We start from the raw sequence: 27,533 nt of genomic DNA, 5'->3' as shown, positions 1-27,533 counted from the left end.
TATTACTGAAACCATCGAACAGACTCTGAAGCAGCGATCATGACTTCTTTCACTATATTACGGTCTTCAAATGATTCTTCCTTTTCGGTAATACATAAACTTTCAAGGAAGCAACAGTTGCATTTGTGGATTGCTTGTTTGTATGGTAAAAATTGATTGTTGCTCTTTCAACTTCGTTTTCAAATAACAGACTTCTTTTTCTTATTTCTGAAGTCACAGGAAAACTTTCGTTAAGAGATCTGTGAACTGTATTGAAGTGTCCCTCAACATTGCCTTTCTTGAGAACAGATACACTGCCATTACAAAATAAACACTCACATTTATCTTTACATCTGTAAAACAGAACTGCTGCTCCCATTCATTACTAAATTGCAAGTTCCTTTCCTCTTATCACTCATTGCTAAAATTGTTCCACATTAAAACAAAACATAAAACACTGACAATCGCTGGCCAACCAGTGCCATCTTACAGAGTGTTCCCAACTTCGTCTTTACTCCATCCCTACAGAGTCACGGCCTTCCTAATCATTATGATAGAACACTGAAGCTGGTAGTAAAATGGATTTGAGTTTCAAATTGCTCGGCAAATGAGGAGTGAATAACAAAGAAATTAAATTTCAAGTAATACTCAATAACCACCCCGTTATTTAAGAAACAAACTATTTAAAAAATACAAGGCAGTCGTCAATATCTGTCAGGAGTGCACCATGGCACTCGCAGGCACCACATTGCCGACCCCTGCTCTATGGTATGTCAGCTGTCACTGTCCAGAGTTTCAGGTTGGTCAAGACTTTTGCAATGCCATTTGTATCAGTGGAATTTATCCATTTCTTCAGCTTGTTTCAGAGGGAATTTAATATTGAACATTCTAGGAGTATGGCTCAAATTTATGACATGTCCCTCACAAGGAGCTGCCTATCATACGAAACTTTTAAAGAAAATACTAGCACTGTATCCCATTATTGATTAATATTTCGATGTTCGAATTTTGTGGTCTTCATCTTTAAAGTTGTTAAGTATAATGTATCAATCATTAGTATAATATAGCATTTGCAATCTCATTATTAGGTATATTAGAATTACTTCACGTATCCACCACGTTGTAATGTCAAAGTTTATGTAATTATAGCTCACTTCAGTGTTCATTTGTGAAGATTACAAGAGGAAGCAAATTGCAGACATAAATACTAATACTGTCTCCTAAAGTGGATGTATGCATAAATGTTAGGTCTTCGCACTTAAAGTTTCTTTTATCATATAGTACTTGGTTCAAATCCCTTCCACAACTGAAACTTACAAGAACCACACTTGTGTGAACAAACTGCTCTACCCTCTGTCCAAGTAAATATATACCCCACACAAATACATAGAGAATCAAATGGAAATAAGCTCTCTGCATTTCGAACAATTTGAGATGGAATTAAGACAAACGCATAAACCCATTTTAATGAATCAAATGGACTGCTGCTTCTGAAGGTCTTTAATACTGGTACATCAGTTGAAATTTAACAAATCTTTATGTAATATTTATTTTATTGCAATTTTTAACTTGACATCACATTTTCAACTATTTATGAAATATGTAATGTTTATAGTCTGTGTTAAAGTAATCTGTATTGACAGATGATGTAGAGGGGTAGCCATGATAACATACCCTATCATACTGTATTTATATTAAGAGAGTGAATTATTGTAAAAAATAGTATGCTTGTCAGCTTTCATTGATAGTATTTATATAAAATCTTTCATTTAGTTTTATTGTTCAATTTGTTAAATGGTATAGTCAGTGCAACTTTAAGCTACTTGGAAAATATTCACAAATAGAGCATTACCAGTTTAATTTTATGCAAAACTATTATTTTTTTTAATCCGATAGTTTTATGAACAATTTATGTTTCATATTGCACCTTCAGAAGTAATACGAGAAATTATGCATTCTGTCATATTTTAACAAAAAAAAAAATAAAATAAAAAAAAAATAAAAAAATAAAAGTACAATGTTCTTACTCTTCTTGCAATACTATTTTCATACATATTCTACTAATTAACCAAATACCAACTACTTAGTTTATTTAGCATGTACAAGATTCTGCAGCTGGTACTACTCTGAAAAGAATGGTTTCCAAGAAGCCATGCTCAGAAAAGCATACACCTTTATTCTACTACATATTACATCATCTCATTTCTACATATTCTAAAGTGTAATACGATAATAATGATGATAATAATAATAATAATAATAATAATGATAATAATAATAATAATGATAAATAATAATAATAATAATATAAAGAATCAAAAAAAGGGATTTCACCTGTCAAACTCTTCTTCTTCCGCTGTTTCTTAGCTTCTGGAGAGGGAATCATGCAAAAGGAAATCCATTAGTATTACAAACACAAAAACAAATCAATATCACACATCTGGACACCTGGTCCACATTGGAAGCCAATTCTGTCTTCAAACATTCAAAAAACACCAATAAACAATATCACTGACAGTTTTAGAAGATGAAAGTTCAAATTTTGTGTGGTACACATATATTGGTCTGTGATTTGTTTTAAGTACATTTGAAAATTCCATCACTATTCAATTCTGTAGTACCAGACAAAATATTTACAAGTTATGCATGTGAAAATAATGTTCAATTGTAAAAAGACATTCTGGCAACCTCCACTAATTAATTCTTAATGAAAAGATTAAACATATTCTCAAGACAGTATTAAATTCACACGCATTAATGTACACTTAAAAAATTAAGAATCTATTTCTCTTAATGCATAATAGTCTACATTATTTATTAAGCGTACATAATAATATAGTGAACACTGATATCACAGAATTGAAATAAATTTTCAATTAAACATAAAATAAAATATGTGTAAAACAGCTATCTACTTCCTTGTGTAACGAGCATTAGTATATTACAGCACCGAACAAAACTTCAATTTCAGTACTTATCTTAGAATTTCCTATTAAAACCACTATTTAACCTGAAATTCTGAAAATAAGTATAACTTATACTAAGAAAAAAAAACTTGTGTTATTGCCATAATATTTTAATGGATTGTGAATTGCAATAAATGGTTGGAATGCTTCATGAAATTTACAAGTAATCTACAGATACGGAAATAAAATTTAGAGCTCCCTTACTGCATAAGTTTTGTTTACAACACACTGCACACATGCAGTAAACAAGAGCCCCTGTATATTATATACTACTTGTGGACAGTCCTACAAAATTGTTGCCTACATACATGTGAAGTCCCATCAAGAGTCGCTCCAAATTTTATTTCCGTATCTGTACATATGTACTGTACCCTTGTGGTATGGGATTACATTATACACAATGTAAATATTTCTCGAAAGATCAGGAGTCAAATCAATGCAATAAATGTCAAAAACGTAACTTAACTACTGCAATTAATTTTTTTCCCTCCTTGTCTCATTTAATTTTTAATTGGATAAACGGTCTTCAATAGATTCAAATTTATGAAAACACAGTGGTATACTAAATAATCTCGAATCAATCAAATTACAAGTTTTATAAAATCTTACTGTATAAACATAATTCATTAGCACAATAATAATAATAATAATAATAATAATAATAATAATAATAATAATAATAATAATAATCACCCTCCACCTCTAGTGTTCTCTGACTATGTCAATTGCAATCTACCTCCATTTTGAAGTGAAAATAAATAATTTAAAATCAGAATGTAAGTTCAGTAGAAAGATAATATATGATCTCAAAATGGTATTACATGAACCTAAGCTATTCTGTGAATGATTCTGTATTTTTCTGTTCAGTTCATTTCCTAGTATAAAAAAAAAAAAAAAAAAAACTAAATACGAATTTAAATGCTATTCTTTACAAAATGTGCCAAGTAATTGCAGCTGTTACACAAGAAAACATGGAGAACTTTATACACTAAGAACTTAGCTTTTATTTAAATTTATTTTGAATTTTCAAATGTACAGTCCATGCTTGCTAGGTAAAGGTACGTGCTTGACCCCTTTCCCCCCAAATTGTTTAACTATGGGTCAAAGTATAATTTTTTAATCCAATGTGTAACAGATGACTTACTGAGGAAGTTTACAAAATAAAAAAGTAATAATAAAAAATTAAACAGAAATTCAATTCAATACAAAATTCGTTGTAACATTTCCATTTTTATATTGAAGGATTTTGGGTTCTTTTCATGTCAACATACGTAATCATAGATACATGGCTCTAATGCTGCCCTAGCTTGAACTAATGATTTCATACTTCACAATGTACATACATGCGGGACAGAGCTTCGAGTCCAGGAGAATGAGAAGACAGTTCACAAAAGCAAGTTTCTCTCGTTACTGTAAAAGCAATTTCAGTTACGCCAGTAACGTATATGTTTCACTCTATATCTAATGACAAATTTTATACAAAATAAATTCTCCTGGACAGTGCATGTTCCACTAGGCATATACTAATCCTGGAAAGCATATGCTCCACTACATCTTCAAATATTTTCATGGACAGCATATGATTTATATATACATGATTTAAAGAAACAACTTTCTTAGGATTTGATCCATTATAAACATTGTTACGAAAATATCAGTTTCAAAGGAAAATTCTGTTACATACAAAAAAGTCACCTGTAAGTTTAGGGGTGCAATATGTAGTGATATAGAACTACAAAAATGTTCACATTAATTCCTCACTTGAGATGTAGCACCTTAAAAATGTAGAACAAAGCCTCATTTCATTAAAACAAAAAGTCTATTCTTAACAGAGATGGCAAGAAGCCTTCAGCAGTATTAGGACCATCTACCAATGCCTCAAAATTTTCGGGGGGCTGTCATGAAAGCTTTTTTATTATTCGTTTAAATATTAAAAAGAAAAGAGGGGAGGAAAGCACTCTTCTTCAATAACGATCATCAAAACTTCACTCGACACAGTAAATTTGGTTTTTGTAATAAAATAAATTTTTAGAAACATGTTAACAAATTGGAACATGCTGGAAAACCTGTACAAACTGGGCACATGGACACAAATTCCGTACATGCAGAGCATACTTGAGGACTACTGAGATCACCTTTTTTCCGCTTCTTAATCTCTGCTTCCTGCTGATCCACAGCGGCTCCAAGAAGCGTGAAAATTATACCAGCTTGGGAATTCACCCCAACAGCAGCTACAATCATTTTCCCACTGCCCTCCATCACGTGCGTTCCTGCAATATCATGTTTCAAATCTTTTAACAATCTAATATTCCAACTTTCGTTTGTTTACAAGAAACACTGGATTAGTTACTACACAGCTCGAGGTATATCTTGAACAATACAGACCATTAGATTGGAAGTAGGTGGTACCTACTGCACATACGTTACACTGATTTATACACTCTAGCTACAACACATCAGTTGTATCAAATGAGGTATGTGCTCAATGTTTGTAGTTTTTCATATACGAGAGTCCATTTTTACTTCAATTCTGATAGAGAGATATGTACAGTAGAATCCCTCTTAACCAGCACCAAAAGGACCAGACTAGTTAGAGATAAGAGATTTTGCCGGATAATTGAATAAATACTGGTATATACAAAAAAAGTTCATATTTCATGGTACCAAATGTCTAAGCTGCATCCATGTGAAGTTTACTTCTCTATCACTTGCTCATAACTGAATAAACATAGCTGTGTGGATTTTCCTTATTAAAACACATCACACAACACAAATAATACACTAATTCTAGTTTAGAATGTTCACTGAAAATTAAAGTTCGTGCGAACTTCTAATATGGCAACACTAACAGTCCGAACATAACGAAACAAACATAAAAACTGTGTGGATTTTCTTTTTTAAAACACATCACACAACACAAATAATACACTAATTCTAGTTTAGAATGTTCACTGAAAATTAAAGTTCGTGCGAACTTCTAATATGGCAACACTAACAGTCCGAACAAACATAAAAACTGTTTGGATTTTCTTTTTAAAACACATCACACAACACAAATAATACACTAATTCTAGTTTAGAATGTTCACTGAAAATTAAAGTTCGTGCGAACTTCTAATATGGCAACACTAACAGTCCGAACATAACTAAACAAACATAAAAATTGTGTGGATTTTCTTTTTTAAAACACATCACACAACACAAATAATACACTAATGTTAGGTTCGAATATTCACTGAAAACGGAAGTTCGTGCGAACTTCTTAATGTGGCAAAACTGACGGCCCAAACTGTGACAATGTGGCAGATTCAAACTTATTATTATTATTATTATTATTATTATTATTATTATTATTTATTTATTTTTTTTTGCTCAGCCAAAAGTGATGTTTTGGTATTGCCGGTTATTTGGGTGCTGTTACGAGGGATTTTACTGTACATATACATATTAAATAAAAATATGTTGTCATTTGCATGATAATGTTCATTATACTGTAGCAGTAACAGTTTTAGCTTCATAACAGACAACAGACAGAGTATTGAGAGTTCATTAGAGATTTGACATTTTCAGGCGAGGAGCCATGGCCATCATTCTTATTACTGGTATGGGTAGCAGTGGAGCACTAAATACAGTGAAATCTCGATATAACAATACTGCATGAACCACAAAAAAATACTGTTGTAAGGGAATTTATTATTATATCGAGGACTTACAAAAAAAAAATTAATAAATGCATCCTATTTGGAAAGCATACCGTAATTGAAGTACATCAATTATTTAAGAAGAATTCATAATATTTAATTATGATGAAGGTTTGATTTCTCACAATAAAAGAAAAATTGTAGAAAGAAATAATGCAATTTTAACACATGAAATTCTTGCCTTACTATTATAGTACATTATGCAACGAGCCTATAATGATAGTAATTAAGAAGCGAGTATGGATGTTTATGAAACGAGTGCAAGCGAGTTTCATAATTTTCATATGAGCTTCTTAATTACCATTATAGGCGAGTTTCATACGACTTTTTATGCTGACCATATTTCTAACTTGAAATTATTCAGATGCATACATTTTATTTGTATCTGACAAGATCGGAAGTGACCTTGTTCTAGGTCGTGAATTGTGAGATGTGCGCAGACGCGAAAGTATTGATTTTTTCCGAGGAACAATAATGTCATTGACATTGATGTAATCCCGTTAAACTTGATATAACCTTGATCATTGAATTCGACATTGAAAAACGAGATGACAAATTGAATTTATTTGAATATTATTTACAATTAACGCTAATTATTATAATAACAGAACATAACCTTCTGCGACAGTATTGGATTTCCAGCCTCCGTGACTTTTCGCTAATTCTCTTTCGATTGCATATCCGAGAATAATCGATACTTGCGGTTTTATAACGGTACAAAGCTGACTTGTCATTAGCTGAACACCTGTAAGCTGAGTTGTCATTGGCTGAACACCTGTACTTTAATGAGTAGGTGTACTTTAATGACATGCATTAAAGGACTGCTACCAGGTGTATAATTACTACATTTCGGCATGGTCGAGCATAAAATACAATACAGTGTAGTACTGATCCTATGCATTATATGTCTAATCACTTTATGTCCTCTTTGGGTGAACACATTTTTACATTTTAGTAACAGAAACCATGAAACAACAAGAGTCTCCTAAATTTTATTTTTAGTCTTCTTTGAAGAAGCCAGAAATGACGGTCTGTTTACGTTATTTTTTATAGAGAGAGGAAAATGACTTTACTGCGTCAAGAGTCACTAAATGTTCTTCTGGAAAACTAGGAACACTCCACATCTATTACAGCTAATTTCTGTTGCCTAATTAGCTTGGAGAAACCTGTGATATGATGGCTGTAAGATGGAGATGTGTGAAACAAGAAACTCTACAGAACTGATAAAAATTTAACAACGTAATTTTAAACACAACAGACTAAAGAAGCACACTGGAAACACACTGGTCATGGCCAGCCAACTACACTGTGCATGGCAGAATAGAAGTTCCATGCATCATTACACTCAGTTGGTAAATAGTGTTTGTAAGTTTCAGAGCTGTTGTGGATGGAGTTGCAGGAACAAAACGTTTTAGCTGGTGGTGGCAGGATGGTCAATGTTGAAGAAGTTGTGTCCACTATTTAAATGACAGTGGTAGTTCGTAATTTACTTTTCCTCGACGTATTTTATCGCAGTATAGGGAGAAAAGGCCATTGGGAAGATCTAGGCTTGGATATTTGGACAATCTGAAAGAGGATTTAAAAATTTTAGACATTTATGACAACTGGAAAATTGTTTGTCAGGACAAGGTGCAGTGGTATTATATTGTAAACACAGCAGCCAAGAGTTTTCATAGCGTATGACAATGATGACAACAGCAATAATACTAATAAGAATAGGGAGAAAAATATGTTACAGAAACTAAGCATAATAATGGTAGGGTTCATCATTGTTAAGAGTATAGTAAAATTGAGAGCAATTTTACATTACAGTAATGGAATATTAATGCCAGAACTACAATACAATGTTATAAAGAGTATTATTGTTATATCAATCGTTATATGGAGATTTCACTAGTAAAAATGAAGGCCAATGCACAACTTTCTTTGTACTGCTCTAGTAAAAGAACATTCGTCTTCTTGGAAATTATAACACTTATATGTACATACAACATGGTTTCATGCATGCCAATAAATATTTCAGTCAACTTTTTTTTACATGTCTGACTCAATTGTGTAGGTCTGATATAATGATCAGTCTTGATTTGCCAATACACACCAACTTCAATTTAACACATGATATCATAGTTCATTTTTAGACCACATCAACAATCTTATAGTGAATGCACAATACATAATCTTCGCATGCTCTTTACAACAGGTCATTTTCAGTACATGTGTTGGTAAGAACATTAGTGAAACAATTACAAATTTTACACAAAAATTAACAAACATCATTTGTAACTAATTTTTTTCATGTTTATAATCTTACCCGAAAGAAGCATAGGATCAAAATTCTCTCCCTTTTTCACATGATCTGATTCACCAGTCAATGACGATTCATCTACTTTTAGGTCATTACTTTGAATTACAATTCCATCTGCTGGCAATAAATCACCATATTTAACCTATGGAAGAACAAAGATCAAGTGTAGTTCAAATGACAGAAGTTTTTGTTAACTCAGAAATCATGAACAATGGACAATCACCTTTAAAATACATAGATAAATAAAAGCATATTAAGAATTGTTCCCCATAACTGAACTAACATTAAAGTTTCATGGTAAGGTACTCACTTGACATATATCCCCTACCACGATGTCTCCAACTGAGATTTGCTTCACCTCCCCAGCTCGCATGACTGAGAACTTGTGTTCTCCTTCGATTCTACTCTGAAGTCCTCGGAACTGTCTTTCCTTGGTGTAATCATTGAACGCAGTTACAATGACGACGACTATTACTGATATGAGAATAGCCAATCCTTCTATCCAACCGTGTTTCCCTTCATCTTCATCGACCTTTGGCCCGCCTGGAAATCAAAATCAATCTCATGAATTACTTTGACTGCATTAACACTACCATATCCTAATCCCTTGCAAGAATATTCAATAACCAAGTTGAACACAGTAAAATATTTAAATTCGTCACATGTTTATGCACTCACACCCACGTTCCAAACAAATTAATAAATAGCAGAGCTGCTATATATTGTTAACAAGGAAAAAACTTGTAATTAATCATTGCATAATTCTAGATTAAATAATCTTAACTCCTTGTATTCAATAAGCTTAATCCCCCCTCTTTGCAACATGCAAGAGCAATACAGAACTGAAAAGAATTTCAAAGCAACCTCAGTCCTGACGCAAGACAAAACTGTTCAAGATTTACATTTTCAGGTAATTCTGATTTTAATTTTAATATTTTGTCTAGTGAAAATTAAATTATTCATAAAATGAATAGCATCTCTCCTCCTATATTTTATACTCATTGAAGAATCATGCTAGTGTTGAAGTGTACAAACACTTCGCCTAATATGAGGAAGAGACATTACAACTTAGCACATTAATGCATGCTTTTCTAGGCATGCTGCCCCAGTGCAATGCTATCACAAGAATGTGCAGTGTGGGGAAGAGACACGCTACTATGCTATGGCAACAGCTTACTGTGCAGACATTTAGAACACAAGTAAGCCTGACCCAGCAACCTATCAGTCAGAGTGACATCACGTCTTTGGAGTAAATAGCTATAAGTGTACAGTTTATTTGAAGGAAAGCTCTCTGTGGAACAAAAGCAAAGCACTTCTGAAAGTGAAGTCTATACATGGATATTAAGTCAAAAGAATTGTGAAAACTGCTACATTGCACATACTTTCTCATATGCATTTAATTTGATTATGTGCTTTTTATGGACCTCATAATACAAGTAATGGGAAAAGGACACCCAAAATCCATTCAATGCAAAATAAATTCGATCATCTAGCAATTTGCTCCCAAGGTCTTATACAACATGTTATATAGTGTGTCAAAAGTTTGTTTACAACGTTTCAGGGATGATAGACCCAGTAAAAACAAACATTTTTATGTGACAAAAACATCTCAAACATGTCAATTCGGCGTGGTTACTGACATGAATATCAAAATGTGCAGGAGCACCATCATGCTGAAACCAATGTTGTTTAATGTTGCATAAATGTGCCCTACTGTTTTGCTGTTGCTTTGTATCACTCCATACAAGAAATGCATGTCACTGAGCTTTGGTAGAGTAAACTCAGCCATCTAAACATGTTTGTTTACAAGATTTCAGGGATGATAGAGGGAGTAAAAATAAATATCTTTATGTAACAAACGTCTGACAGATGCACCATTTTGCTGGTAGGTGTCCTAAAAGGGTAGGTTGCTTGGCTTCTACCAGACCACTTCCTAGTCAAATTGCTGAGAAAGGTAATTTTGCAATCTTTTAGCAATGCCAATGCCTCAATTTGTGTTGAGAGGGTACAACATTTGTCAGTTGATGACTTTCCCTGGCACATGTAGTTTTCCCAATGGTTTCTGCAGCAAATGACTGCTATCCCTGACTTCCCAACTGAAGGGGATTTTCAATAGCCATAACAGTCATGTTTGGGACTTTGAAAACCCTTACGCATTGTTTAAGTCGACATCAACAAATACGTGCAATAAATATGTGGGCTGGGATTGTACATGACCATCTGGTTGCGTCTTACCAGATGCCCAACACTCTCTGTGGCAGAAAATATCTTATTTCTTCGTGAATTACTACCAGAACTCTCAGAGAATATTCTCCCTGGACATCGGAGAACAACTATGGTTTCAGCATGATGGTGCCTCTGCACACTGATATTTGTGTCAGGAACCACCTAAATGCTACTTTCCACAATTGTTGGATTGACAGCGGTGGGTCAGTATCATGGCCACCTCGATCAGTCGACTTAACTCCTATGGATTTCTTTGTGTGGGGGATATGAAATGTCAGGTTCATCAGGCCCCAACAGATAAGGCATGAGAGCTGGTTGCTCGCATTCTTGAAGTTGCAGCAATTATTTGACAAACTCTTGGCATTTTTTAGCTTATTAGACAGGTCATTCAGTTAAACACAAGGCAGTTCGAACTACATCTCTAAACATTTTTCCACATCACTACATTCAGGTAGCAGAGTCTGAACACAAACTCTTCACATCACTTATCAACTCGTAGCACCAAAATGACAAGTCTGAGAGGTTTTTGACACATTGGTTTCGATTAATTGCCTAAAAAGAAAGAACAAATTTCATTCTTTAACTGTTTTATTGTGGCCATGAAAGGAAAACGAACAATGCTTTAGTCTGCAAGTTGTTCAAGCGAAGTAGTAAAGGTAAAGGTATCCCAGTCACACGCCATGAAGGCACTTGGGGGGGGGGGCATGGAGTTAGAGCCCCATGCTTTCCATGGCCTCGGCACTAGAATGAGGTGGTGTGGTCGGCACCATGCTCTGACCGCCTTTTATTCCCGGGAAAGACCCAGTACTCAATTTTTTATAGGAGGCTGAGTGAACCTCGGGGCCGTTCTGGAAGTTTGGCAACGAGAAAAATCCCGTCACCACTTGGGATCAAACCCCGGACCTTCCAGTCCGTAGCCAGTTGCTCTACCAACTGAGCTACCCGGCCACCCAAGCGAAGTAGTATGAGCTGTTATTTACATTCTTCAGCACTACTACATACTGCATTTAATTTCTATCGAAAAACTAATATTCTCAATAATTACTGGTCGTAACAGAAATATTTGCTCGTAATAAGCCATGCGAATTAACGTAATATGTTCCCTTTCACTCTGTATAAAGAATTCCACAGGATGTACCAAGTACGAGAACCCAAATGATGTTTGAAATGTTCCGAAATTCCAACTAAAATGTGCTCATATATTACATTTAACTCTGTAGTAATATGAGAAAGTGAATGTACTTGCAAAGCAAAATGAAAGTAATACCATACAACATTTTACTTTTTAAAGGTGATTGCAGCTGAAAGAAAAGCAGAAGGGAGTGTTACACTGCAAATATGTACGAGATTGTACTCAATTTTGTTTATTAACATTTCATGACATACTGTAAATCCCACTGTTGGTAAGCTATTGCCACGACACAGACACCAAACATACTTCAAATTGCAAAAGACCCGGGGCTCAATTTGTTATGTGTAGAGGGAAGACTGACATCATGTCTGATACTGAAGGGTTTACTTCCATGCCAGGAATGAAGGATTGATTACATCATAGTGTTAAAAGGAAATAGTATGGGCATGGAGGCTCTCCTAACAAATCGAACCCTGGAAGAATCAATCCAAATTTTAAGCCAGTAAGAAGTGTAATGCTAACAATATAAAAGCTCTGCACTTTCTACATCTGTGTTTATTTATTAATGTTCACAATGAGGGTCACATGCACACTGATACACACTATACAAACACACATCCACCCTCCCACCCACTGGACACACATCTCAAAAGAACATGACAATTTTGGAAGGAAGAAAAAAAAAAAGAAAGAAAGAAAGAAACATCGTATTCAACAACACTTCTCTTCACTTAATCACCAGGACCTTCACCTGCTGGAAACAGTGGTTACAGAAATTCATTGCCTGGATGCACCAAACAAAGACACTTGGGAGATGCTACAGATTTGACATGTAATAACATCAGAGTGAGCGAGCGAGCGAGCATGGAGGAAGTGGCTACACCAAAGTCTACATAACACCCAGAAGCTAACGTATTTACCATCGATGTTGTTACCGTCTGAAGATGGCAATCCATAAAAATAAACAAACATGAAAGAGGTTAATTGCCAAGATCAGAGTGTCAACTGCTACCGAAAATTTAGCACAGCCTGCTACAAACATATGTGAACTGTCAGCTCTGTAAAGTCGCTCAGCTTCCCTTTGTGAGCTTCACAACACTGTTATATACAACCATGCAAATCTGCCTACGCTACTCCTTAACTTGCGCACTGTGCGTGGGGCTGCCATGGCTCGGTCGGAATTGCAACTCCATCTAGCTTACGAGGTCCTGGATTCGAGACATGGCCGACGTTTGGTGCCTGCTGGAAATGAGATTCCCAAACCATACAAGTACAAGAAAATGGATCTTAGCAGCCACATCTCCAAACTTTTTAAAAAGACACAACAGTTAGGACTTATAACCCCAAAAACATGGAATTGCACTTCTAATGACGGACTGACCGACTGAACCATGGCAGTACCTCTAATCTGTCTAGTTCAACTCGAAATTCTCTTTAGTTCAAATCCAATCTCTCACTCTAAAAAAAAAATACAACTCGATATAATTCTCTGTACACATAAAACATGAAATAAGAATTACACTTTTCTCAATTCCGATTTAATTTGTTTAAAAACAACATCCGAGTTTGTATGAATGTCCGTGTAAATTATACATATGAATTTCACAATTTCAAGCATCCCAAGGTGTCCGAAGACAGGTTTGAACTTCACAAGTGACACCAGTAAGAAGGAATCACTCATGAGGCAACTAGGCCAGGAGATGAGATAGGGTAGCCAGTTCTTTTTTACCTTCCTTGTATACATCGCAGACTAGTTTATACTAATCAGACATCAGATGTATACAAACAATTGTTCTTCTTCTGACACACATCGTCAAGCAAGACGTACTGCCTGTTATTAGATGTACCTATCAGCCAGAATCTAGTTTTTTATTCTTTTGTTTACACCAAGGCATTTTATTTTAATTAAATCAATATAACAGTAAGTCGAGAAATTACAAAAAATATATATATTTTTTTTTAATTTCAAAGAATTTCTTATTAAGTACCGGTACGTTTTAATTTTTTCATAACTGTAAAAACTGTCCAAGTTATGACCCAGTAGTGTTTATTACATTCTGACAAGAGTCAAGTAAATACAGTGTAGTGACTATGCCTAGGTGATATTCCATTCCAGAACTTACCGTGCCGCATGCTTTAAAGTTTTGTACTTATGAACATATAAATTCAAATGATCTACGAATTCCAATATTCTGTGATAATTAGGAAAAGGATTTCTAGTTCCATACCTATTTTTGTTTGCTATGTTATTCAGATATCTCATACCCCTGCTAAAATTCTGCAGGACCTAAAACTCCTATAACTGCCTAAAAACTATGTTCATCCCTGAAAAGGGTCTTTTTAGTATTTTGCGTATATTTAAAATAAAAATACCAGTACTAAAGTGCAAGAAGGCTCAAAAACCACAAAATTCTACTTAAAAAAAAACACACACACATATTACAAACACTGGTCTGACAAGTTCGTTCCAGATTGGTCTTAGAAGTGAAGGAAAGGAGATTTCACCTAATTTCCTGGAACAAAGTTAGTTCGAAAAAGTCCATCCTAGCATAAAAAGGGTGTTAGGTTGTTCAGGTTATGCAAGAGTTTACAAATTAGTTTTAAAGTTAATGCACCCCCGTTCTGTGAAACTGAACTGACCAATCAGCAATCAGTCTCTTTCACTGATAGAACTTGAGGCTTCAGTTCAGTAGTACACATTGTCAGCACCAGTTCTTTGTACATGAATTCCACCTAAAATGGAATATTTACTAAAATTAAAATTATTAATTGTTAATTTTATATATATATGTAAACTCCTAAAGCTCTACATTGGATTTTATAAAGTCCTAAATCTCTCGTTTCTACCACCTAGCAATCCATTCCCTAGTGATAACAGAGAATATTGCTTTCTATATAACACAACCTAGGAAATATTTCACCCATTTCGTTTAAATTTTGGCATGCCATTGTTAACTTAACCCTCCTGCTACCAAGAGGGGTAATAGGATTACCCCACTGATGATTTTTGAGTATTGTTTCCATTTTTGTCCATATTTATTTTTTAAATTCCTTGTATTTGTCTGTTATATGTCTACTAACATTTTGAATTAAGAATAACATAAATAATCCATTTACATTAAGAAGTAACTCGCTTTATTCATGTGAGGTGATCTTGTTACACCCCTTCATAGTCTGTCATGAATATTCCAGGATATTAAACTCAATCTGTAGCTTAATTTTCTTAATTTATAAATTTGTCTGATTTCAAATTATTTTTTTCCTGTTATTTATGTCACTATTCATGTTATTTATATTATCATGACTTTGGTTTTCATTTTTTTTTTTGTGTTTGCGTGTGTTATGGTTATTCTAAAAGCGATTTTGTTAGAAATAATTATTAGTGGACTTTTTTTTTCCGAGATTACCATTGTAATATAGGTGGTGTTGGAATATTTAAATTTCAACAAAGAATTAAATTTAGTTTTATTGGATTTATGTATTTATTTATTTTTATAAGTTTTTATAGATTTTAAAAATTATTTTATTATAAACAAAACTTTTGAAGATGTTCATGGTTGTATAGACTGTATTCCAATATTTAAATTTCAACAAATAACTGAAATGATTTCCAATTTATATTATGGTACTGTGACATTCACAGCTTATAGCTGTGTTGCCTACCATGTCAAAACTTTGAGGAGTTCGTCTAGAAGTGAAAGTGAGGCAACATATTGGTATACAATAAATTTATTGCCGTATACCACTATGTTATCTTATACTATCACCAGTAACACATCTGAAGTTTTATAATGTTGGTATACGTTTTCAGCAATATGGAACAGAACTTTTTAACCACTCTGTATTTTTTTAAATATGGCGATTATTTTATACTTTTACATTTTCTGAAGGTCTACAGTCAATAATACAAATTGTTAAATATTCCAAATTCTTAACAAAGATTGGTATATGATTTTGATTGGGTAATTGTATTACCCCCCCCCCCCTTGGTATTAGTAAGTTGTAATAAAACTTGGTAGCAGGAGGGATAATTTGAAGAAAATTCCCTCAGATCTCTCTCAATCTGGGAAAAAAAAAATTATTTTTAGTACTAAGTAATGCTGTTAGATGATATACACAATGAGGAACATAAACTACTTTTTTTTTAAAATAATTTTAAGTAAATTCTCCGGGCCTTAATTGATTAATTAATTTTAAATGATGGTGTATTTTGTTTTTCTCTCAGCAAACCATATGAATACGAATGTAATATCATAGCATACATTGAGCTTTGTAGATTTTGCATTTTATGTTCCACATGAATTGAATTCAATATACCCTTAATAAACGGAACCATACTCACACCATCAAGAAATTTTGTTTACTTCATATTACAAGGTACCATGACTGGAGAAAATAGAGTATTGGTAGAACTCTATAGTTATCAGTACTAAATTCCATCAGATACGTTAGTAAGGGGTGTAGAATGGGTGAAGAAAGAACAATGTTCAAATTGATGAAGAGAAAAAGGAATTGGCTAAGTCACTATGAAGAAACTGCCTACTGAAGTATGCACTAGAAGTTATGATGAACGGAAGAAAAGTTCGGGGTAGGAGATGATAGACAACATTAAGATGCATTGATCATGTGTGGAGACTAAGAGGAAGGCAAAAAGTAGTAAATATTTGAGAATGCTGGGTTTGCAGTGAAAGACCTGTCCTTGGGCTGAAAACTATGAATGAATGACATTAGTAGACAGCTATATTATCTACAGTGCCTACATTGCACGAGACCAAGGTCAATCTCATACCGGTACTCGCAGGGACAATTATACCATTTCCATTTATAATTGAACATTTTCTTCCAATAATAACTGAACACTGTTCCTCAATGGGTCTTTTAGCATTTTAATTTTCTTTCTGATAAGCGGGGAGCTGGCCCGTTGCATCAACCCCCAACCTGGAAGACTAGGTGATTTTTGATCAAGGTTTCCTTCCTCTAGCCATTGATAATTAATATCATACTGTAAGGCACCAGTCGTGGTTTTGGTCTGTCCCAGGTATTTTATTTTCCTAGTACCTGCTACATCTGATGAACATTCCCCTATACGCCACCTGGGAAGGTGCCTGATTGGAGACTAGCATAATTGAATTGTTAAAAGCACAATACTTGCATTTGAAGTCAAGGACAGTAGCAAGACTACATTCTACAAAAATGGCTTTCAGACTGAAATCGGCAAGAGTATCAAGGAGGGACAAAATTAGGGATACTGTTATAAGAGAAAAATGAAAGTGCAAGGATCACTTGTACGTTACACCACAACAAAACAAATAAGATAGTTTGGTCATACAAAGAGGATGACAGAAGACAGGTTGCCAAAGAAGGTGTATGAACGAATTCCATCGGGGAAAAAAGAAAAAGGGAAGACCAAAATTGACATGAGCACAAAGAGAACAATGAGAGAGAAGATTAGAAAATGGGGCATGGGAAAATAGAGAAGAATGGAATCCTGAAAATTGGTGCAGGATGATGTCCTTGGACACTGTAAAACATCATTATGATGATAACTTAACACTCAGCCTTTCAAATATTATATTAAAAATTAAAAGGATATTTCAGATTATGCATGGTTTCTTATGCAAGTATCGAGAAACAATGATCGATTTTCCACCAGTACCACAAACCAATTACCTTGATCGAACAGTTATTCAAACAAATTATTAATGCTTACATGTTCAATAATACTCATAATGCTACAACTCCTTATTGACGTTACAAATAGCAGCGCTATGTTTTAAATCTATTCTCTCTTACTTTCTCACTTCTCAACACCTGTAATTTGTACGGAATTAATTACTACTATTTTTTTTTAACAAATTGAATATGCTGTATGCCTAAATAAAATCTTGGATTTTCACTACTAATAAGAAGTAAATTTGATGTCAAATTGTACTGAATATCTTACCAGTACAAAATCTTTCTCATGCCCGGCGAAATTTGTCTGAAAGCTTCGATTTTGCACATATCACTGAAAATTTAGCATTTCTTGAGGCTTACAATTCAGAGTGCAAAAGATACAAACGATGGAACAGGTAAACATAAAAGCACTCAGAGTTTATTCCTATGCATTGTATACAGTGCTGAGATTATTAATGAACATCCCCTCACAAATAATATTATATATGAAAATTATTTTTCATAATCATGATGCAGTTATAGGCCTACTATGTATTGTTTTGGAGAACATGTGAAAAAATAGATGTTCATTAACTTATTAATATTATTACTAGTACTATTACAGAACACTGCTCAAGAATTCCCATAGCCATAACACCTACAGTGCTTATTAAGATCCAATGTCACATCAGACGAACATAAAGAACAAACATACTAAGGAATAAGTAGTTTCTTCATATATAATACACACCCACGCACGCACGCACACAAATTAATAATGAATAAACATCAGTCCTTCAATGGTCATCACATTTCAATGGAGACACCTGTTAAAGAGATGTGTATTGGAGCAGATACTGCCAAGGCTTAAGAATTAAATAAGTAAATAAGCATACAATTTAATGCATAATACTTCATGAATATTTAATATCAAATTCAAGAGCATAGTGGATCATACACTTCCTAACTTCCTGCCTTTAATGATTTTGTATATGCTAAAAGATCATATTCCAATTTACTGTCAATCACATGTATTACAGAAGAAACTGCATAGTGTAATAGTGCAGATCGCCAACAAACAAAAGGTCGTGTTTAGGTCTACGCACTCAGTTTAGAAGAAAGAAAGATTTATTGTCAATTTAACTTATTTCTTTGCTTGTAAACCTTGAATAGTAATTTAATGATCAACTATACTCAATTAACTGGACGGAATCAAATTTCCATCCACTATTCATCTTTTGTTTTTCTATTTGTGCAGAACTAATTAAATTTGAGAGCCTATTTGCCTCTAAGGACATATACAACATTTAGTAAGTGAAATCTTTATTACCTGTCTCTGCAAGATCCGGATGATAAGACCAAGAAAAAAAAAATGAACATCACAAATCAATAAAGTTGAAATATAACAAGACAATACATGACAAAATTAAATGTAAATCTCATTTTTCATAATGCTGAAGTACCTTTAAGATTCTAAAATGTACATCAACTTAATTATTTCTTGATATTTTGTTTTAATTAGAGTAAATGCCACTTACGTAATACAAGAAATTTGCAGCTACATGGCTAAAGAACACTTGAAATGTCACCAAGACAAACTGAATACTCATTTTATTATTATACATTCAAAATTCCAAAGTATTTAAGATTATAACTATCACATGCTGCACAAAACCATAACATCTTTCTCCTGATCTACACTGAAGCTGCAGGTTTAGAAATAGTGATGGTGGCAGTGGCAATGACAATATCAATGGTAGATATGATGGTGGCAATGACTATGGAGTAAAAAGTTGTTAATAGTTGGAGACCTCTTCTATAGTTTCTATTCCCAGATCTCTCATCCCATCTACCCCAGCCTCCAAACGTTTAACCCCCCTATTTGACTAGATCACCTGTGAAGGTTATTTTGGAAGACAGCAGTCACTCTTTGACGAGGATAGGGTCTCTATCATCTACTGCGGAATCAGATCAATGGCTTCTACTTGTTAAAAAATTAATTGAATTTCAGAGTATATTTGCCTCTAAGTACATAATGTTCAATAAGTGAAGACCTTATTACCTGATTCTGCAAGATCCGGAAGATTAGACCAAGAAAAAATGAACATAACAAGTCAGTAAAGTTGGAACATAACAATGCAATTTTTTTATACTTCATTCTATTTGTTTATAACTGTTGATTTCGTTTTTTTTTATTTTGTACTGTCCTTATTATATTTTCGATGTACTATTCTACATTTAGAACTTCTTATATTGCTCCAAGTATAGTTATCCTTTGTGTTGGGGTAGGTTTTCACGGTCTGTGTTCATAGGTTGTAGGTTTCCAGGCTTCTGCCGAGATGATGAGGCAGAAACCCGGAAATCTACAACTTATAGTTATTCTCTACACTATACACTGAAGGTATGTAAAACAATTCGAGGTAATGTAGTCTGGGGTAAACTAAACCGATTTAACGACACACACATATGTCCAAAGTCTAATGATTCAGAACATATTTATGGGCAAACATTTAAGTGAAGAGGCAGTAAACATGCATTTTCACGTTCAGAACAATGTGATATTATCATACATTATTGAAAATACTGTATCTTGTGTCATTCTAAAAAAATTAATTTCACATAAAGCACAAAGTACCTAAATAATAAAATAAAATAACTACACAACATTAATTACTGAGGTTACTCTTCTTACAGGTTTTGTGAATCATACCACAGCTTCAGGAATGCTGACCTTAAAACTAGAAGCCTCCGAAATAAGTATACCAACTGAATAACAACAGGAACAAAATACAGTAAACATAAAATGCTTGGAAGCTCCATCAGTACAGTCTGTATTAGAGTATGAGTATGTTACACTAATACAATACAGTTACATTATTCCACAGATTTTGATACAACTAGGTAATAATAATACAATACCAGTAATATAAGTTGCAATTTACACAAGTTGCTCGAAATATCCATCTGCTATGCTGCTAGCACATCAAGAATAGTACATGGAACCGCAAGATATTACAATATTTCTTCCATCAATTTCTGCCCAGCCATTTTCGGACATACATATATAGGATGAAATCGATCTAGTTTTACCCAAACTAAATTAACCTGAAGTATTCTACATTCCTCTTGGGACAACATGTATGTAATATGTATGTATATTAAATTAGCAATGTTAGTTCCACTTATGTTATTCATTAGATGGAATGCAATAGGCCAATTACTTCCTAGTATTCTAGTCTAGAGAGATAGTTTCCTCATTACGACCTTCAACTTGCAATCTTCGTGGTTATAATTGGAAATAATTCCCTCAAACTCTAAGGGTCATCACAGAATGATGACTGTGGCATACGTTGTGACAGTAATCATGTAATTGTTACGTCAATATTGATATCAATTTTAATGACTAGAATTATGATTTTCCAGCACTAAATGGTTATGGTGATAGTTTGTATACTTCAATATTTACAAATATTACTAGCAGGCATCACGAGGTATAAACTTCACATAAAAGGCTACATTCAAGACAAAGTATAGATTGATCAAGAGAATTTAAACACAATCTGCAGTGTGCACCTATAATAGTGTAATAGGTTATGTAACGGTATTTACTTTCCTTTGTATAATAAACCATTCTGTTATATAATTTGATCTAATTGATACAAAATTAATTACAAAATGATAACTTAATTTTTAATGAAAGCTATATGCAAGTAGAATTTTGTATTTAACATTTTTATTATTGTAGAAAAACAATGTGGGTGTTTTACAATATCCCTAAGCTACACAACTTGCACGACATTTGTCCGTTACAGAGGTGTTACTGTCACCAGTTAAGCCTGATTTTACTGTGCATTCATGCTTGAAATAGAAATGTGTACATCTTTGGATGTTCCTAGAAACCAGGTGTGAAATGTTACGAATTTCTCTTCCAATACTTTCTTTAAGTACAACAGGGATATGGGGATTATTTTCATGCACTCTCTCTTCAAAGCTTTCCAAAGAGATATAAAAAAAAAAAAAAAAAAACAAACGATTCAAATCAGAAAATTTTGGAGGCTACTACTCGATCACAAGACTCGACAAACTGCGGTCATTAGAAGTTTTTACACATTTGGACATTGCCTTTTGTGTGTGTTCTTTCTTTCTTCCTATGTCAGTTCAGCAAGAAGGGGGGGGGGGTCAATATTTACCTTGCATATCTAAGTTAATCGCATCATACGAAAATAATGCAATAATCCTGAGAACACTCCTCATATAACATGCCCAAATGTTAAGTCCTGGAGAGGGACTTCAAACGTTTGATGCAAATTCTCAACACTCTAATGACAAGAGATGAACTAATTCATCATGAACACATTATTGAAACCACTAAAATTTTTTTCAAGGCCTGGTGGTCCTAGTGGTGCTTGCTTGTGAACTACATAAATGTTGTATGGCTTTAATCAAAGAAATTTTATTACATTATGAACTGAAGTTTTTTTGACACTCCCATAGGTTGTGCTAAACACTGCAATGAGTTTCTACGACGAGTCTCTAATTTAGTACAAATTTCATCCAACTTCTTCTCAGATAAAACTTGCCATTAAGCAAGCGAGATGACTCAGACAGATTATTTGAGACTCGCATTCCAGAGGTCCAAGGTTCGAACCCCAGTGCCGACCAATCTGGCAGAGGTTTTTCCATAGCTTTCTTCAATTGAATAGAACTAATTTTCAGTGAAATAAAGGCGAATGCCAGATTGGTCCCCATTACCACGGAATAATAGGTACAATATCACAGCTCATTCCCAGTTGTGCATAATATGATCTAGGTAGAACGACTATAAGTACAGATAAAAAAATTGCCAATATCTAACCATTTTTTTATCCAAGACAGATCCAGTTGCTCTAAATTTTGCCAAACTATATGTATGTATACTGCTCTTTTAACAGGGAATGCAGAATTCAGGAATTTTCTATGGCATTTTCAACGACAATTCCTCCACTTAGTACTTAATAGAACTACAACAAATAAATTATTCAATACAAAAATATATGAAGTTTACTAAAAATATCAAATTCATAAACAATGAAAACACACTGCACTGCATCGCACCTAATTAGATCAGTATAGGCCTACAAATCTCTATTTCCTGCTTTTACGTCTGCATATAATGCGTGAGCAGCTACAACTGCACTCTACCAGGGATACTCTTTATATCAGCGACAAAGAATTTAGCTTCTCCTGCTACCTTAGTTGCTGTTGTACATAGGCACACAAATGTTGACTGCTATGTTTACAATGCAAGTTCCCCCCCCCCCCGCCTTTATATATTGTAAGTACGTCTTAACTGTACGACCCCGTGAGTAAGCAACAACCGAGAAAGAAAGGGGGGGAAGGGGAGAGAATGCGCATTATGACTGAAAATGTGCAGGGGGGAGGGGAATAAGTTTATACTAATATTCAAGAGAGACTGAGAAATAAGCCACCGACTCACGATTACTGCAAGTCCACATATCAAGGTTATTACCAAATATACTACAAAGATCTGTCTCTACATATGATTACAAAAAGCACGTATTAAGAACAGAAATATCTATTTGAATATAACCATAAAGCAATAAATATTCAGCAAACTAATATCTGAATTTTATTAGACAATTCAAGTCATAATGGAAAATAATGTATGTGTATGTTGTCAAGGTTGTTGAATAATGAAGTGATCTTTTTTGGAGTCTTCAATTCCAGATAATATATTTAATAATACATATTTTGAAATGTTTATGTAATTAAGTCTAGCCACAGTAATAATTCACATTCCTCCAAATATATGACGAGATATAAATTTCACCAAGTTAACATAACACTTTGAAATAATGTAGCCTTTCAATAATTTTAATTTAAAATTACTAATATATTTTTAATAATAATAAATCATGATTACTTCTTACCTGAAGAACTATCATCGGGATAAAAAGCTAATGCCAAGGATATAACTGCTGCTATTTCTAAAATAATGAGGGTCACATCTTGCAGTGCTTCCCAAACAAGTTGTAGGAACGTTTTTGGTGGTTTTGGAGGTATGGTGTTAGATCCGAAAGTATCTCTTCTATGCTCTATGTCTACCTTTGACCCACTAAGACCTGAAATAGAAACGTCAACAAATAATTAACAAATAATGCGATCATTCATTCAGATTTTACTAGAAACTTTACAAAATATCACATCGCAACTATAACAATTTTTAATGTAAATATTTTCCTCCAGGCAGACACATGGATGATTGATCGTAGGTTATGAAGTAAAATTAATCTCAGTAACAGTTTACAAACTCAGAACAGTATTGCAGTACTGCATGCTCAAGAGTTGCTGCGATGACAAAATGAAATAATAATAATAATAATAATAATAATAATAATAATAATAATAATAATATAATAATAATAATAATAAAAATAATCATCATCATTCCCTCTGTTTACTCGTTTGGTTCAATAAATTCAAATAAGGCAAGAACATATTTTTGGTAAGTATATTTGCCACAGACTCTGACGTCTTATTTGACAGATTTCTTTTTTTGTAACCAAGTCCCTCCATGATCAATCTCCGCGAAATGCCACTGTATGGATAATAACCAAGGGTTTTAAGTTTGTACATTAAATCATTGGCAAATATGAGAAAGAGAAACCGAATGTTAAAAGACAAAATTTCTTGAACATGGATAACATCTTGAACTAGAATGCACAGAGAAATGTCGCTCCTTAAATTGAGTTCTGCTTGTTATGCATTAAATTATCATCATCTTCTATTGGCAATATGAACACCCTTAAATTGGCTTACTTGCATTATTTTATGAAATGTCGTCCTTTACGATGTAAATCCTCGTAACTTATTTTACAGAAGCAGAAAAAAAAATCAGTTTAAAATGACAATTTACCTAAATGCACAAAAACTGACATGAGTATATGCAGTTTTGTTTCCTTGAACATACAATTCCATTTCGAGATCATTACTTTATATTAATTTTATATTTTTGTGGCACACAACATTTCACCAGTGAAAATTACGCAGATTTTGAGGTTTGCGAGTTTTCACTGTATGGTTACAAGGTGCACGAATTTGATTTCTGAACAAAGTTTTTTATATTTCACCACACATTTTTCATTAAGGCTATGGATCCGTGAAATTTCTAACTTGTACCTTTTTGCTTCTATTAATCTGAAACTTTTACCACATATTTCTTATAATGAGAACATGCAATACACAAATCTCCAGTTTGATATTCCAATTAGTTTACTTATAACTTTTTTTTTCAATAATGAAATATAATTGTTCCAATTTTCAAAGTTTACATATATATTTTTTATTTATATTAAATTTATTCCCGATAGGTGTATATAAAATATGATACATGCTTTTCATATTTTTGCAATTACTTTTTGAGAAAAAAATATTTACCCTGTCAGTTGTAAATTTGTCCGTTTTTTTAAACTTATCACATCCTCAAGACATGGTGAGTTCAACATTTTCAATAACAGATGAAAACACACGTGTCGGTTTACTTCACATGCTTTTGTGGACTTTTCATTTTTCTTACTCTTTGTCATTTACAAAATGTGTCAACTCCCACAAAAATGAAGCTAGACAGCTGATTATTTTTTTTTTTAACTTGTAATAGTCTGTATAGTTCAACAGACGAATTGTTTATGCTTATAAATTGAACTAATCTACTCGATATGAACAGTACAATTTTGTACAGATTAACAAAGTATGCTTGTAAATGGAATTAATCTGTTTACTATGTACTGTACATTTTTTTACAACTTGACTGATAAATTATTTATGTTTGTAATTTGAAGTAATTTGCATGATATATATTGACAATTTTTTTATATCTCATCTGATTGAATTGTTTATGCTTTTTAAATTGAATGAACTTACTTGCTACGTATCATATTTTATAGCTCAACTGATGAATATTTGTTTAGATTTGTAAATTTAATCATCTGATTGCTATGTACTGTATATTCTTTTTGTAGAGCCACCAACGTAGTTCAGTCAGCAGACTTCGGTTTGGGTTAGATCCACGTTTGATCTGATTACCTGTTTTGGTATTTTCCGAGGTTTTCCCCAACCATAAGGCAAATGCCAGGTAATCTATGTCGAATCCGCGGCCTCACCTCACTTCATCTCGGCAAAAAATTGCAATCTTGTAAAATTTTGTCTTGTTCTACATTTTAAAGCTTCAATGCTAATGTAAAATCTATGGAATACAATGAATGAAATGAAAATGACCAAGAGATCTTTATCAAAAGATTACTCGCACCCTAGAGTTCAATGCACAGAACTAACTTACAATGTTACAATCGATTAGCCATATGATCTTAGCAAACGTGCAAAATTAAAGCTGCTCAAATCGAACTTCAACTTGAAAAGGGAAACTTATATCTTAAATTGAGAAATGGTAAGTTCTCTAAATTATGGAAAACCCCGCAAAAATTGCAAAATCTAGCATCTCTATTTGTAACTAATGCTCAGCAAGGCATTCATCATTTTGAATTTCACCAACTCAGTAAGTAAAACCATCAAAACTATGTAGTTACGTTCTTCCTCTTTCTTGGAAGATACGATAGCAAAATTTAGCATTATAACAGCTGATTTTAAGTTAAAAATCCATTTAAAGCAATGTGCATTTCACTTCTTTAGCTGTAAACTTTTTTTTTCTATTGCCCAACACAGAATTGCATGTATTTTATTCTTCACCTAACATAATTAGGAACATTAAATCCAGACATATGAGATAGGTAGGGCATGTAGCATGTATGAGTGAATCCAGAAATGCATATAGAGTGTTAGTTGGGAGGCCAGAGGGAATAAGACCTTTGGGGAGGTCGAGACGTAGATGGGAGGATAATATTAAAATGGATTTGAGAGAGGTGAGATATGGTGGTAGGGACTGGATTAATTTTGCTAAGGATATGGACCGATGGCGAGCTTATGTGAGGGCGGGAATGAACCTCCAGGTTCCTTAAAAGCCATAAGTAAATAAATATTGGCTTTCCCCCCCCCCCTTCCTTCTGAACATGGACAGAATATTATTCTTCGAGTTTTCACTAATTTCAAATTTTGTCCATGTAGCACACTTGCCCTTTTAGTTTGGCATACTCTTCTTCTAAAACACATCCTGAATGTTCTCTTTGACAAGTTCTTGCTGCTTTACAAGAACATTCTTGAATGTGTATGCTGAACAATTAGGTAATCGAAGTTATTTCTTGATCAAAAAGCACTTAGTTCTAAAATAATATGAGGGAAGTTTAGGGGCATCAAGAAATGTTATTAATTTTTGTCCTCCACTTCCCCTTGAAAGGTTCAAACATTTAGTTTTACTTTCATTCATTACCTGTCTGGGTGTAAATTTTAAATTATCTGGATCTTTTCATTCCAAAAGCACTGCTTTTACCCAGGTAATACTTGGAATTCCTCCCAAACAACAGTTCAACGAAACATTTTTTACAGACTGCGATCTTGCGAGTGGTTACAGTTAAAATATTAATCTACGTGCAACTCCCACGAGAATAAAGTTATTTGTGT

General features: G+C 33.5%; 1 protein-coding gene across 16 annotated transcripts in view; it reads right to left on the bottom strand.

The window, feature by feature from the left end:
* PMCA (plasma membrane calcium-transporting ATPase 3) overlaps positions 1–27,533 on the bottom strand; it is an 805,979-nt gene that overhangs the window by 126,289 nt on the left and 652,157 nt on the right. For 14 of the 16 annotated variants that reach the window (XM_069838528.1, XM_069838532.1, XM_069838529.1 and 11 more), the window contains 5 exons: positions 23,894–24,085; positions 9,261–9,493; positions 8,957–9,092; positions 5,081–5,215; positions 2,314–2,349 (listed from right to left, as the gene is read on the bottom strand). In XM_069838528.1, the coding sequence (XP_069694629.1) occupies positions 2,314–2,349; positions 5,081–5,215; positions 8,957–9,092; positions 9,261–9,493; positions 23,894–24,085 (732 nt within the window). Of the gene's footprint in view, positions 1–2,313; positions 2,350–5,080; positions 5,216–8,956; positions 9,093–9,260; positions 9,494–13,228; positions 13,360–23,893; positions 24,086–27,533 lie in introns of those variants that run through there. The other 2 variants (XM_069838537.1, XM_069838534.1) reach the window with 2 other exon arrangements.

This window comes from Periplaneta americana, chromosome 10 (genome assembly GCF_040183065.1).
Source record: "Periplaneta americana isolate PAMFEO1 chromosome 10, P.americana_PAMFEO1_priV1, whole genome shotgun sequence".
In the NCBI taxonomy this organism is placed as follows: Eukaryota; Metazoa; Arthropoda; class Insecta; order Blattodea; family Blattidae; genus Periplaneta; species Periplaneta americana.
The sequence above is the reverse complement of the archived record's forward strand: the minus strand, read 5'-3'. Positions and strand labels throughout refer to the sequence as shown.